We start from the raw sequence: 15,685 nt of genomic DNA, 5'->3' as shown, positions 1-15,685 counted from the left end.
GATTGCACGACACCTACGACAACATGGAATTGCAGTCGCCTTTAAGCCTACAAACATGTTGAGAAGAGCCCTCTCGAAACCAAAGGGAAGTTTGGATGCTTTGAGGAAGACTAACGTGGTCTACAAACTTGAATGCAACGAGTGCGAGAAACATTATGTTGGCCAAACGGGAAGAAAACGTGCTACGAGAATACACGAACACAAGCTTGCCAGTAGAAGACATGACCCAATGTCACTCGTCTCAATCCACGAAGACGGAGAAGGACACAAGTTCAATTGGGACAATGTTCAAATACTTGCTCACACAATAACAAATCGGGAGCGAGGGGTGGTACTCCACGCAATAGTCGATCAATAAACACATCGATATTGACCCAGTCTATCAGCCGTTACGAGCAAAAGAACCACACAGTCACGAGCCAAGAAACCTAACGGCAACCAACGGACTAATTGGGTCAAAGGAAGAAAGTCATTAAAAACAGAAGGCCGATGAACCAACCAATCAAGGAAACAAACTCACACTACAAAGCAAGAAGAATACGGCCGAATCACAGCAGAACAACCACACACAGAACTGCCGAATTGAATACGCCCAACGAACCAACCAGACGCAGGAGATTGAGACCAGGTCAGATTCACAGTAGACCAATCAAACCACACGAAAACCGTTTCCAGAGCTACCAGATGCCGTTTAGAAACTATATAATCACAGGCAGCATAGGAGAAATTCACCCATTCGACTCTGCACTGACGATGTCACCTCGATTGGTTTGCAATCCAACTGCCAAGCTCGGCGAACAGACCAACAACCAAAGGTCATATCCTAGTTCCCTGGAAATTCCGGTCAAAATTTGATTAGTGTTTAACCTCTCTTTATCTTAATTTGATGGGACGGGGTAGTTCAATATTTTGGTTTCCTGCGGTGGTCCCCTGAGATATCTTCCTTCTTTTATACAGCAAACCAACGTAAAGTTCTCAGTATACCGGAGGTTTATAAACGTGACCTAATCGACGTATTATTAGACAGGACAAAGAATAAGCTTCCCCCAGCAAGAAATGGATACATAAGGGAGAATAATCTATTAATCAAACCGGCTTGGATCACTAGAAATGATATTGCTTCTAAGATAAGGATTTGTATGAATTGCCGGACAACACAAGTTGCTTTTTGAGATTGCTGAATTTAACCTTGCTTTCTATCTCCTTTCGGACAACCTGCCTAAATTGATTATGAAAAAATTTGCCGTTCGCACACTACACGTCTTTAACTTCGCAGGAGTGTGTTGAGTGCGGATTGCTGCTGCCACTGAACAAAGCTGATTGTATCGATCAGTTGTGAACACTTTCCCCTTTTCATTCTGATCAGTCCAGCGTGCACTTGTGGATTGGTGGTAACACAGTCGTCGCTCATGTCTATAGTTTGAATTCAAGCTCCAACGAGAGCGAAACTCGACTTCAAGGACCAGAATCATGACCAGGATAGGTGAACGACCCTTCATGTGAGAGTAATTCGAACGCAGCAACGTACCAACCATCTAGTTATTGGTCAAAAACATCCCGTCACCTGTATATTTGTAATGCACTACTCACAAGATTGCTGAAAATTCGTCGACAGCTCACGACCGGTTTCGCCCTTCTTGGGGCTCACCAGGTAGGTGCAGTCCCCGAGTTTCCGTCAATCTTATGTTCTACTTGCTTGTTCACCTGCTTATTCGCAGCGGATTAATCGGACCCAGAAATTTACTGGGAAGTTATTAGTGCAGAGGTGGTGATAGCCATAATACAAATCAGAAGGTATATGATCAATAAAAGTTTTTGCAAATCAGAAGGTATATGATCAATAAAAGTCTTTGGTATGGTTGCGACACGTATAAAAACAAATACAGTGCGAGAAGGGAGCGAGTCAATAAAAGGGAACTTATCGTTGGAGAGTTCCTTCGTAAAAGTCCGGACGGCGGGAACGTGTTTTTCTCCGCAGTGCGACTGCTACACGTAACTCCATGATTGTCCGTCGACTTGGAATATTTGGCTGACTCCTTGCTCCCTGCGCGCGCGCGAGACTGTGTGCTGACTGTGTTCGGTTTCCCATATATGTAGGTCGGATGGTGCGTACGTGGGTGCGTCAGCACATAACTGGTTGCTACGCTCACTAGACGGTGCAGACCATCGACGTCTGACGAGTCACCTTAGTGTGACGTAGTTGTGGGCATTAAAAAGAGACAAGTCTCGTGATCCAGTAGGCTATTGCGAGCTGAACAGTATGTGAGTGACCGGGTGGCTACAAAGTGCCGAATGGCGGTGCCAGATAATTTATATCGTCCGCTTAAAGATTATCGGCTCTTCGGATGTTCAGGATCCCACAGACTCACATAATAGTTAAGTTACCGGCAAGCATCGGTCACGCTGACAATCATAGAGAACTTCATCGGAAAAATGAACATTATGTCAACCCGTGTGACATACATGGGAAATCCGACGTGACTACGACCTACTCATCTTCTGTACTCGGGGTTTTTGTGGTGATGATGAGTTTCAAAACGTTTCATTAAGCTTATATATCCATTTGAAATTTCACAAGAGAAGTGTTCGATTCACAAAGCCATGTTCCTTCTATTTTGCCCCCTCTCTCTCTCTCTCTCCCTCTCTCCTTGTTCGCTTCATTTATTGCTCTGCTTTCACTTCAGTCGGTGCAAATGTCATGTAATTCCGGTTGTTATGCGTTTGTTCCGCGCTGAACATGACGTTTGTTGTACCAGGTGGTGGAAAACAAGCAATAAAACACCGCGTACAGTTTCCGGCTCTCTAGGGCGAGCAGAGCGGGACTGATGATGTAAAAAGCGGTAGGTGTGATACTGTTACTTTGTAGAATAGTTATTACATGTTGCAAACGGTGGTGTAAATTCAATGTCGGACATTGGCTTCCTGTTCCGCCCACCATGGTATATCAAAAGGCACAGTACCTTGCGACAGCCCTTTCTGAGGACGAAAGAGGATTTTTACCGCCGTATTTATACGGTGACTACAGAATTTTCCACAAGTTCGCCCTAGAATCTTGAATAGATGACCAGGAGCGCCAAACTGTAATGCTCAATCCTGATTAGCTAACACTCTGACCAATCAGGCCCGTCATCGTCTAGTCTGTAGCCTCCACGTGACACATTCATCCAAACGACATGATTTTCGGCTGATCTGCGGACAGCAGTACCACAGTGACGAATCTCACAGGAAACGTTTCGGTGGTTCTGAAATCTCCTGAGTGGCGAAGACCACACCCATACTAACGCTACTCGGTAAGTTGACACGCATTCAGTTTTAAGTTAGCTAAAACAAGGTCTGGTCAGACAAGTGCTGGTCTACCGATGGATGTTCCGCACTGTGCGTCTTGGTTTCCTGATCCACGAAACACCCATTAGTTGTATGTCCGATGGGGATAGTTTGAGGAGTGAAAATTACTCACTACCTTACTGCTTTGTTCATCATCAACGAGTGGCTGAAAGGGACCTTCAGCTGCTCTTAGTATCGCTTCTGTACTTTTCCATATCATCTTTTGAAAAATATACATGAAATACATACAATCTTTTAGCAGTAGAACCCTTTTGGAGCCCAGCTGCTATGCCACTCCGAAAGAAGCACAACGGCTTGGATACTGCTGCGCTGCTACAGCCTGGGTAGGAGAAGTCGAGATGCAGAGGATGGCCTCGAACCATGGACCTTCCAGTAAATTCAGTAAATTCGCGCTCTAACCATTGAGCCATCTCGTTTGAAAGATCATGATCCAACTGATGCTTAACAAACCCTCGTTCAGAGTAGTAGCTGCACCAGGCAATGAAGCAAGCCGTTACCTTGGAAAGTACACCTGCGTCACCAGAACGTGCGTAGTGTTTTCGACGATTACTGTCATTTGCATACGAATTCGGTTTCGAAAAGAAATTCACATGAATCCACCCGAATCTCTTCGTGATATTCTTTAACTGAATGTGTTGCTGTAGGGCGCATTACATTCCAGTTGGTACGATATTTGAGAGGTTACAATACTTTGTTGTTTAGACGTGACAATCTACTCATAAGGTTGCCAAGGTATCTTCAACAACCTTATGAGTAGTGCGTTATGCCTGGTGTTTGTTCGATTGTTTGAGCATAGGCAGCACTGCGTCAAGTGACTGACCCAATTTTCCCCCCAGATATTGGCAGAATCCGGAAGTCAACAAACTGATTTCACGATTACCGAAGTTGGAACTTCTTTCAACCACTGCAGCTGTTAACTGCACACGTGGGATGGAACCTTGGCCTAGGGAATCAAGGTTGTACCATCAGCACGTAGCGCGATAGATAATCATCGGTATCCAAATGTTGACCAACATGGTTCTGGTGTTGATGCCTTTCCGATCAAGGGGTGGCCTCTGATTAAAATTCAACTTCTGGATGATCGGTCCTGCTCCCTGGTTCTTCCACCTGCTTCCTGATTAGTCGAAGTATGGGTAGTCTTTGAGACTCACACTCACCGAGATTGTCCCTGATACTGTTTGATTTGTCTGTCTATCTGAGAGGTCCGAGTAAGTTTACCATTATTCGTTTGGGTTGGTGCGTGGATTTGACAAATTTCTGTCCGTCTGTTGTGTGATTCAGCGACGGAGTGCCATCCTTGTAGGGACTCCCTTATTTATCTACTATCTCCACGCACAACGATCCTCACGTTTCGCAGATTAAATTATGTCCTTGTTCTTGTGTTGATCAGAACCGAGCGAAGAGAGAATTTTTCCAACAGACCGGTCTGTTGTCCATTAACAAACCGTCTGAACCAAACCACGGCCAGTTGGAACCAAAACAAAATTGTCTGCCTCGGCTAGGAAGTAACCTCAGCAGTTGGCGGTTAGTTCAAGTCAGTAGAGGATCTTTTAGGATTGGGAAGGAAAGGTGGATATGTTATCGTGTCCTAGTATCCTTTCTGTAACTGCCAGTGCTATCACCTCTGTTCACTCACTCACACACACTTGTGTGTGTAACAATTTATTCTGAGGCAACAGAACGACAACATCTATGACGGTTTGCAAGTAGGAATGGGATAAGACATGGCAGAATTCATGGTACTGGTGGTACTTGTTTAACGATGATACTACTGGCTGGGAGGCATGCGAGTAGTGTGTGGTTTTCTCGTGAATCCCTTTTGGTTTCTCGTGAATCCACTTTGCGTCTCTTGAAAAGTGAGATCTATTACGGAATTTGTGGAGTCCCATTTGCTTGCACTTGAGCAGCAGTCAATGAATATTCAGGAAAGTTCAGGAAGACGCGTTCAAGTGAAGATGGATGCATATGAGAGATGCATATGAGATGCATATGAGAGTTTAGCTCCCCTGTCCAATAGTATGTAACTGTTTAGTCGGCATTTCCTACTAAGTAACTCCGCAGAGAAGGCCTTCTTCCTTTCACTGGGGATCTAAAGATAACCCGATTTATTTCATCGCGGGCTACTTGTTCCGGACCACAACAAAGACATTTGCTTTCTTCCAGAACTGAATACGTAGGACTAAATGATGGCTTGTGGTGAAGTGTAGTCACAAAAGAGGTTCACATTGCCCTCGTGGTATCATCCTTCCAGCAGTCACCGTTTTTGGTCTGATTGATCGGTGAACGAATGGTGGTCCGACGATAACAGTTTGACAATAGATGACTGATAAGCCCAAATGAGAATGTACTTGCACTGAAAATTCGCAGGCTTGAAGCTAACTTGAAACTGACTGATTAAATCAAATCAAAGTTGAATGAGAGTGAATGTCTGGAAGATGTGAACATGTCGATTGTTGGTGGCAGGCTAGTACAGTGTCGATTTTTCTCTTCGTACGTCCTCTTCGTTGTAGAAATTTGTCCAAACAGACTTGAAAATTTCCGAAAAATTTTGGGAACAATCAGTAGATTTATTAGTGGACAACATTTCACTTTTGAAACAAACAAGCCAAGTGACGAGGTTACGAGAATGGTCGAGATTTAAGGCGGGAGAAGAATCAATCAGCTAAAGGTGTGTGTTTGGTGTCCGCCGGAGGATTCTCTGCGTTAAGTTGGGTCAACAGGTGTTAAGTTGATGGGGGAACCTACATGGATTTGGAAGAAGGATTCTGTGAACTTTGGGTTGCAAGTTCTTTCCCCCTATTTTCGCTCATGATTCTACGTTCACTGACAACTACACAAAGTTACGTGTCATAGCTAAGCACCAGGCAAAAACCCCGACTGCGTTGTGCGACTGACTCTGCACGTTACCGATCGTACGCCAAAATCAAGCTATCGTTTTCGTGAGTTGGCGGACTGCTTAGATGAAAAAGATAGGCCAGCTAATACCATCGATTGGGATTAACATGGATGGATAGGTATTATATCGTCTCACTGGCTTGTATCTATAATAAACCGTAAATTGTGCCAGGTCTATTCAACTCACGGTACTCAAAATGGTACCCGATATTCTAGCTTGTGCAAACGGGACACTCAAGACGTCGTAATTCGATGTTTGATCATTTTAAAGCTACACGCTTGAGCGGACACGTGAAACAGACTAGTCACTTCACGTTTGCGAGACCCCTGCAAAGACGTTGCGGACGGACCCGCACGTGGATTACTATCGATCTGCACCCAGACGACCGACGACCATTCTTTCTGATAAGGCAGAAGACAACTGCACAGTCTGTCGCAATCCTCACTGGATCAGTGATGAAAGTGCGAAACCTGAAATGAGTGGGTAACGTTCGGCTGGTCAATCCAGTGACTGGGAGTGGATGCTGACTTCTTGTTTATCAATTCTAAACGAATGATGTACCGCTTGCTTCGGTGTCAGATGAGTCAAGATTTGCAGACTGAGAGTGTCAATGCCAACCACCCTCACTGAAGGCCTTTTTCTCAAAAGCCGGACCGCAAGACAGCAACGTTCCGAGAGAATTAGCACTACAGTACATTTTTTTAAAAGAACATTTGTTCCAACGCATAACCTTGAATATTTTGTGGTCAGAACTCTGATGAGTGACAAACCTGATCTGAGAGATTCTGCGCTTGTGGCATCACACAGGTGCTCCAATTGTCACACCTTGGTGAGTTCCAGGCCATTCGTGACGGAACTGATGGGTGATCAGCAGTTGTTACCCGCCATCTGAGGAACAATTTTCCCGGATATCCCGATTTAGGAAACAACAGTTGGAGACGGACCACTTTACGCGAATACTACAACGTTATAATCGGTCGTCCTCATCAGTCCGTCGAATTTCACATGACGTGCTCATTTTGGGGATCTGGGAAATTTCATCTAGGGTCACAGTAACGCAGAGGAAATGTCATCGACAGAATCATCCTAGTGGTGATCCAAGGTATTGATAAGAACAAGTAGAAAACCGGCATCTAGCTCACTCCCGTAGGTATATTTTTTGACAGTTTTTTTCAAATTTGTGTTCAGTAATGAGAATGTCTGTCGGACGAAAACACCGAGGATAAAGGTGGTAACCAAACTTCCCATCCACCCATGACAAAAAACTACATCCGCTTATCGCGTGAAGAACTGGTCATATCTCCTTCTTAGTTACTCACTGCGTTGATCTGACCTCATATCATGATTTGAATAGTCGATGTATACGACTTGGCTTTGCGGAAGTGCAAGCGGATATTTTTTGTCTTATACTGTCTTGGCCTGATGGCCTACCCTAACGTGACATGGTACGAAAATCACGACAGAGGGGAAAAGCTAAAAATCGCGTAGTGGCCTCGTTTTGAATGACTGAAGAAACCACATGGTTGACTCGTCTCGGTTAATGATACGCGACATCTACTTGAATTTAAAGTTTCTAAAAATCACATTTGTCTCGGAGACAGCTTCAACACGTATGGTAGCCATTTTTAAAGGAGCGTGCTAACAATGTCCTCATCTATCAATGTGAAATTGGGAAGTCCTAAGGGATGAAAACTCCAAGTGTGTGCACCACATCCCTTTCTGGAATTCCAGCCGCCAGCTCGGTTAATTCCAACGCCCGATAAGATGTTGCGCAGACACGAACGCGAGCACCTTCGGCTTGAAATTTTGCACACAATTGACCCCGAACATTGTTTTCAAATGAGCCGGTGTTTAAGAGCCTCCTACAGGTGTAACGTATGCAAACGTTCCAGACAATCTAAGTACATGTTTGATTTTGACGTCGCAGTGCGAGCGGCGGTTGCGAGATTCTCGTGACTCTAGACAGTCAGTCAGTCAGTCAGTCAGTCAGTCAGTCAGTCTGACAGGCTGAACACTCCGGCCATCAAACAGCTGGTAACAGCCAAACAAGAGTGAAAACGGTGCGCATTTTGGTGATTGGAAGACTGTCTGCAAGGCAAAGAGACGCGGACAGAAAATCAGCCACATGTGTCATTGGTTACCTGGATTGCATCTTCACTCCAAACAGGAGGCCGTGTGATATACAGTCTCTGTTGGTTTTTGTGACGAAAGCTGGGTTACAATCCAGCCGGCTTATGACGACTGCACCATAGTAAACGCATGCTCTAAGGTCGTGTGGAAAACGCATCCCAGTAAGGCAATCCTTCGATCCTTTAAGACTAGCTTAGCTCACCCAACTCAGGTGAGATCTATATTCAACTGTTTGTCCGTGATGGCAATATGTTTTTGCAAAGTCACGGAGTGATCCATCAGCAGCGTTTATGCAACAATGACCACCAAATGACACCTTCAACCGTTTCTGACAGGTAGAGGTTTAATGCCTGACAGTGTCGGCAAGAAATCGGCCTTCGAAAGGTAACTTGGCTGGAGCAGTCTAGGATTGGGTTTAGGACACTAATTCTATTCATTTACTGCTGGTCCGAAAATTTATAAAAAAAATCAAATTCTGCTTAGAGTGATGATATATTAGCCACATGACCGCTGTTGGCTGGAAGAAGCTTCTTCGAGGAGTTTGCGCCTGGCGGCTTTTGCAGACTCCAACAGCTATCGGCGGCCCAAGTCTACACGTCCAGATCCATGAAATACCAATATCTCGCCGTAAAACCCACGCAGGGCGAGTTCTTCACCAGCAGTGGATTTTCGTAGGGATCTGCCGGGATAGTGAAGAGATTTTCATGTATTCAGTGCCAGGTCGAACTGCGGTCACTCTCATGGACACAATCCAGGCCTGCATCGCTGCCGGCTTAATCATGATTGAAACGATTATTGACATGAACCATACTCATGAAACGGTTGATCATACCAAAAACTTTGTGGATCCAACGACTAAAGCTCACACACAAACCATCGAATCTCTTCGGCATGTCTACAAGATGCAAAATAAACGCCAATGCGGCACACACCGACCTTTCGTGGAAAGCTACTTGTGTGAGGTCGTTTGGAGGCAAAGGCACCGAAAAAAACGGACCTTTTCACGCAAATTATTAATGACATGTCCTTATTTCACCGTCTTTAATAAAACTAACAGTACAAACTTCATATCCTCTTTTTTCTAATCTTTTTCGGGTGACGAGGCTTCATTTTTGTCAGGGCTTATCTGGAAAAGATCCCAGTAAACCACAGGCAAACTATCCAACTAATTTTCCACCATGTGATGGAGATTTCACCAGATTTCGCTAGATCCTTTCCGTCATACTCAGTACCTTATTCAAAGCGGATTAACAATAGTCGGAAACAAACATTTCCCGAATTCGGCTTGTTGTAAAAGCGACTGAGTAAGACAAGTTAACGTGACGAATTCATCAAATTACCGACAAAATATCGTCTGATTTAGAGACCGAAACAACTTTAAAAGTTGGCAACATTTGTCATCCAAATTTTAAAATGACTTTCTCAGATCAAACTAAGTGCCATTCAGCATGTCTGAAGTGGGGAACAAATTTGAACAAGTGTAATCAGCTGGTTGAAAAATTTAGAAAAATTGCAAGTCTGTTTGCAAGATTTTGATATTTTTGTAATTCATTGACGGACCAAAACGAAGTGAGTGTGAATGTTGCACTCAACTGGTTGCAATTATTCTTGTTTTCAGGTCCCGAACGCCCGGTCGTTTCTATGCACAACGTTTGAGCTTCGTTCTCCATCACCCAGAGATCGATGGTCATATTTGGAGGTAGAGATCGATCAATCCACGTCCATCGCCGATCCAATCTCGTTCACAATCATTACACATGAGCGTGGAGAACTACCTTTCAGTGCGTATGATCGTCATATACATACCATTATCAATCCAAAAAGCATAATTTCTTTGTACTTTTCCAAGTCTGTCACATCAAGACTCCAAACAGCTCGAAATCCATGCCACAAAGGTCCCGATGCGAAATCCATGGCCGCGGAATACGCCAAGTCTTCCGAGGATCCGATCAGTTCGACTGAGGATCCAGTGGATGGTGTGATCGGCTTTCCTGACAAAGACTGGGAAAACGATGAAAGACAAGTCCACTGGTATGAGGACTTTTTGGACAAGCTTCGGCTGAATTTGACGCAAACAAACTCACTCAGTTCGAGGGGAGCGCAGTCAAATCCCCGAAATCCGTCCGAAGCCGACCGAGCTTCACTGTTTGAAGAGAAGAGCAAAGCTGTACTCCTGTTCGGAACTGCATTCCTCTATGGTCGAGAATCATGTGGCTGGGCAGAATGTTGGCGTCAGGTGCTCCATGAATGTGGGTGCAACTGCACGCTACATGTGCTCGGTTATAACGAAGCAGCCTGTCGAGGAGGACCGGCATGTGAGAAGAAACATTGTGTCGATCAGCAGATTTCGTACAAAGTTTGTCCGTTGCCATGTGTAATGACCAAGTTTATCAAGCATAATGAGGTTACAGTCTCCGGAGCAGAGGCCAACATCTCGGTCGGCGTCTGTAAACTGAAGCTGATTCGCAGTGAATCGGTCCACGTGGCCACAGAAGAGGAAATATTCTCACTTGCCAAACTGTTCTCGGAAGTTGGCGGACTCTGTTCGCTGTTCATTGGATTCAGCTGTATCTTTCTTTTCGAACTTCTTGAGGCTGTCATACTGATGCACAGTACACCCAATGATGCGAGACATGGGTCGCGGTTGAAGTCTAATGAGAGCCAAACTCACAGAGATGAACAACGTTCTGGCAGGCATACGCTTCCAAACCAGTGTTGTTGTCCAGCAGTAAATCAACCGAGTTTAATAGCAGGTGAACCTGAAGAAACCAACGGAATGCTTGAAAACACATCTTTTGTTTGTAATAACAGGTTTGCTGTGACCGGTAACAACGGGTCCCCAGAAGAAAGGCTTTATGCGTCAGAGAGTCAAAACTTTTTAGATGTGTCTGAAACTACTGATAGAAGATGTTACCTGGAAGATTCATTTCCATCAAATAAAGAGATTACGATGAATCAATCGATGGAGAATATGCCCGCCGTTGGTCTGTTGGAACACAAAGCTGTTTGGAAGGATGATGTACTCATCTTACCAGTGTGGCCGGCTATGCTATTGATTCAGGATTCTTCTCCATTTTCTGCTGAAGTCGGACAACCGGACTCACCTGAAGGCAAGCTGGCTCGATCAAAACGTTTTCAAGAATTGCGTGAGTGAAAGTATATTTTCTTTTACCCCCCTCCCCCCGGCGTTAACTGAGGCTAATAAGAATAGGTGCACTTGTAATGAGGTCCGTAGTCTTGTTCCAGAACATGGTTAAGAAGGATCGGTTCTATTTTATCTAATGGACTGCAAGTCCATTGGGGTTTCTCCGCATGGGTTGGGATCCCATCCTCGTCGCCAGTTTGTTGTATCGAACTGCTGTCACCACTCCAGTTACTTAGCGTCGGAAAAAGAATCGCCAGCAAGGAACGCAAAGACTTTATGGCGCACAAGCGAGCGCGAAAAATGACGAGAGGGGCTAGCGATATTTAAAGACACTTTCGACATTGATTTAGACTGTCTGATCGGCGTCTGGTGAACATCCATCATCATCGACTGTGCCTCTAGTAATTACCTTAACCTTTATCATCTTCGGTCCTGCTTTTGAACACTCGTCAGCCCTTTTCTAATTTGACTGACTGTTTGACTGGATGTTTGCCGGTTTCCCTATTAAGATTTTGGTGGGGGGTCGAGTGTCTCCGTAGGTCTCGAGCATTCGGGGATTATTCTCAGGAATTCACAGCTTCACGGATTGATGCACAGTATTGAGGCTTTCACCCAAACTTCCCGGGCCGGTTTTGTGATTGTTATTCGGTGGCTGCCGTTCATATGGAAGGTGTCTGGCTACCCAATAAGTTAGTTTACCAGGAGTGTGTGGCAAAGAAATAAAAATAATTACGCTAGGTTGGGTATACAAAAATAAAGAGGTCAGATGGAACAGACTCACTAACAATTGTTCTCTTTAAAATAGTTCGTCGTTGGCCCAGGTCAGCGAATAAACAATAATCCAATTATGTTGGTCCAGAGGTCTTCTTCTGAACAGTTCCCACATATAATAGATTCCGAAGATGGTCTGAAATGTTTTGGTACCAGAGTTAGCACATGAGACTCGCGACTGACCGCTGCAAGCGCGAACGAAATCAGAAGAGAGGGTCGAAGCACGTGACCACGCTTGTATTAAGTGTAATTGTACAAGTGCGCGTTTCTGTAGTTTTTCGTATTCAAGCAAAAAACGATCATGCAATTGATGACATACGTAGTGTTATAATGAAAGTAAAATGAAAGTACAAAACGCCACAATGGCACAAGCGAAAAAGGGTTTAGCACTGCTCTTTAAGTTCTCAAAGCGGGGCTGCAAGCGTGCCAGAGCTAAGAATCGCATAAAAACGTGTCCAATAATGATTTGAACTGGGTTCGAAAATGGGGCGTGAATAGCCGTTGGAGGAAGGTCATTCCACGCAGAAACTACGTAAAATGAGAAAAAAAACTTGCCTGGTAAGACTGTGCGCTCTTAGCTTGGAAATCTTACAGAATCCTCGCCGTGTGTTTGCTGGGTCAACGGTGAAATGCCTGTTGGCCAAACCTTGTTCAAACAGGAAGCAAGAATTAGGTTTTCTCGGAGGTGGCGATACTCCAGGGGAAGGAGATCAAGCATCGCGAGACGCGTTTCACGAATTTAGGGCCACCAATCGTTTTCGTAGCAGATCGCTGGATACGTTCAATGAGGGTCACGTCTTTCTAGCGTCCTGAGTAGACAACTTGGGTGGCATATTCATAAAGCGATCTGACGTAGGTCCCATAGAGTATTTGGAGTTCCATTCGGCGAAACATCCGTGGAACTGCGAGTACCTTTTGGGCAGATTTCTCATGGTGCAGTAAGAAGGACATGTTTGAGGGGATCCAGATACCCAAACCATTTTTTGGGCATTCAACTTCGTGATGTCTTCTGCTTCATTCTCACCATGTACGAAATAGGCGTTCGCTGACTCTCCTCTGAATGACATATGGAAGCACTTTTCGTCATTCAGAGGAAGTTGCCCGTCCAACAATCAGTGCTTTGCAGCGTCTACATCCATTTGGATGTCAGTGACACTGGAACTCCAGGATTTGAGCTCGACCGCGAAAAGTAGACATGGGCTTGCAAGAACATCTGGAAGTTCGTTGACATTTAAGAAATAACAATGGTCCCAAAACGGCGCCTTGTAGAACTCCAAAGGAGACCGGCACCGTATAAGAACAGGCCAATCCTATTCTCACTCAGAATGATCCGCCTGGTAGGGACGCCCTGATACAGTGTAAGATTTTCCCTTGAATCCCGTAAGACTCGAGTTTGTTTACCAGCGGGGCGTGTGGGACACGATCGAACGCTTTTGAGAAGTCGAAAAACATAGCATTCGGTATGAGTCCCTCGACCTTGGTTTGGTTCAGCTGCCCATAACTACGAGCAATTTCGTCATGCAAGAACGGTTCGGGAGAAATCCGTGTTGAATTGGAGATACCAAGTTCTTGGAAGTAAGGTGATCTAGGATGGCTCGCTTCAGAATGCGTTCCACCGCACGCTATTGAGGTTAATAAGTCGGTAGCTGCTGGGCGATGGTCGGTCACAAGTTTTTTAGATTGGCTTGACAGTCGCTTCTTTCTAAACTTAAGGAAGGGTGGCCTTTGTCAAGCGACTGACGAAAGATTGAGTAGGAATGTATTGCCAGTGTGAACGAAGTTTCGCTCAGGATCCTTGGATGGACCTCGTTGGCCCCCAACGCGAGAATGGGTTTGATCTTGTGAAAGAGTTGACGAATGTCCTCCACCGTGAAGACCAAGTCGGTTTGTAGTTAATCCCTGACAAGAGTGGATGTGACGAGGAGGCTGGGGCTGAATATAGTCCTGCGTAGTGTTTTTTATAGACTTCAGATATCACTTTTGGGTGACTCGTTGGTTCCCCGTTCCTGTCCTCCAAGGAGAACGCTGATGGCTTGTTTCTGCAGTGATGTCGCATGTATTTGAACAGCACAGCCGCAAAAAGTTTGTCTGATCCGACGCGCTGGAGCTTCTTCCAGGAGGTCTTTGGAGCGTTAAAATCACCTATCAGCAAGAGATGAGTGAAGTCGCAGCCGTAGGAGAGTTGCTCAAGGGTCTGTATGAGGAACTGGTCATCTTCCGGAGAACTCGAGAGGCAACCACACAGAGGAGAGAATCGTACCCGCGCGGTGGGATTTTAATCCACCACGTGCAGGAGTGGTATCGGAGAGAACAACTGGGATGGGCATCGCTGTATGTAAATATAATGCAACCCCTTCAGCCCCTGCATTCTGAGTCAGCTCGAAAAACAGAATAGCCATCCATGGACATCTATCCGGTGTAAACCAAGTTCCTGTAAGTACGGTTATCATGGATGGCTGTTCAAGGCAAGCTGACTGGTTAACATCTCCAAGTTTGTTGAAAAGGCTGAGGCAGTTTGTGGACAAGCATTCCAACACTGTCTCCGCCGCCATCTAGCGTTCCTGACAGGCTCATCAGATAACGGGAACTTTTTCGATTTTTAATCATTTTCGATCAGCTAGGTTTTAGAGTTGCCTCGACATACAGTTTTGACTGTATATTACACATGCAAAGAATTGGCGTGAAGCCGGACGGGCGAAAGTACTGAGTCCCTACTGACTTGAACTGAACCAGTGGGTTCTTTGCTTACAAGCCACAATCCGATGGAGTTTGGGATAGTGCAATAAAAGTGAAAAATGATCAAGAATAGTGGTTCAATAGATAATGACTTTATGGTACTGTTGCAGCAGCACTTGGGGAATGTTATCCGGAATCTGTATTTCAGTCATTCCTAAAAATAAGGTGTAGGTATTCACGAAACTCGTGAAATTCACGTTCGCATCACTCTCGTTCTGGAACAGCTCTCGTCCTGGCTCTAGTTATGCTCTTATAAGAGCTCATCAGTAGTGTATATCCCCGGTCGGTGTTTCGACGCTAGGGCATCTGAAATGTCAGGTAAGCGTGTTATCACTACTCCGCAGATGTACCCTAAACCTACCTGGATTACCGTGACTGGAAAAGCAGTGCTCATCGAGAGTGATGTGAGCATGAGTTCTACGAATTGCGCAACCACCTAAAACTAATCGATATTGTCAACAGTTTCCAAAATATTTGTGGCGCTACCTGACTGGAAGATTCTGACAGGCGGGTTGAACGGTTGACACAGCCGGTACGGTTACCGAATCCTCATTCATAGAATCGAGCAAACCAGCCATATCACTCACCCATAAATGAAAGCTGAATGTCACGTGCGAACTTGTTTGTAAAAGGAATATGAATAGTTATATTAGATGAATTCA

At 45.0% G+C, this 15,685-nt stretch overlaps 2 protein-coding genes across 2 annotated transcripts in view; one reads left to right on the top strand and one right to left on the bottom strand.

Moving 5' to 3' along the window:
* The window catches only part of T265_03676 (hypothetical protein), a gene marked incomplete at both ends in the record, with an annotated part of 23,172 nt that extends 12,166 nt beyond the window's left edge, over nucleotides 1-11,006 (bottom strand). The window contains 2 exons of the mRNA XM_009168218.1: nucleotides 10,178-10,514; nucleotides 10,882-11,006. Coding sequence (XP_009166482.1) covers nucleotides 10,178-10,514; nucleotides 10,882-11,006 — 462 coding nt within the window. The remainder of the gene's footprint in view (nucleotides 1-10,177; nucleotides 10,515-10,881) is intronic.
* The window catches only part of T265_03675 (hypothetical protein), a gene marked incomplete at both ends in the record, with an annotated part of 23,220 nt that extends 11,695 nt beyond the window's left edge, over nucleotides 1-11,525 (top strand). Inside the window, one exon of the mRNA XM_009168217.1 lies at nucleotides 9,990-11,525. Coding sequence (XP_009166481.1) covers nucleotides 9,990-11,525 — 1,536 coding nt within the window. The remainder of the gene's footprint in view (nucleotides 1-9,989) is intronic.
* Nucleotides 11,526-15,685: the final 4,160 nt, after the last annotated feature.

Source organism: Opisthorchis viverrini (genome assembly GCF_000715545.1).
Source record: "Opisthorchis viverrini unplaced genomic scaffold opera_v5_53, whole genome shotgun sequence".
In the NCBI taxonomy this organism is placed as follows: domain Eukaryota; kingdom Metazoa; phylum Platyhelminthes; class Trematoda; order Opisthorchiida; family Opisthorchiidae; genus Opisthorchis; species Opisthorchis viverrini.
The sequence above is the reverse complement of the archived record's forward strand: the minus strand, read 5'-3'. Positions and strand labels throughout refer to the sequence as shown.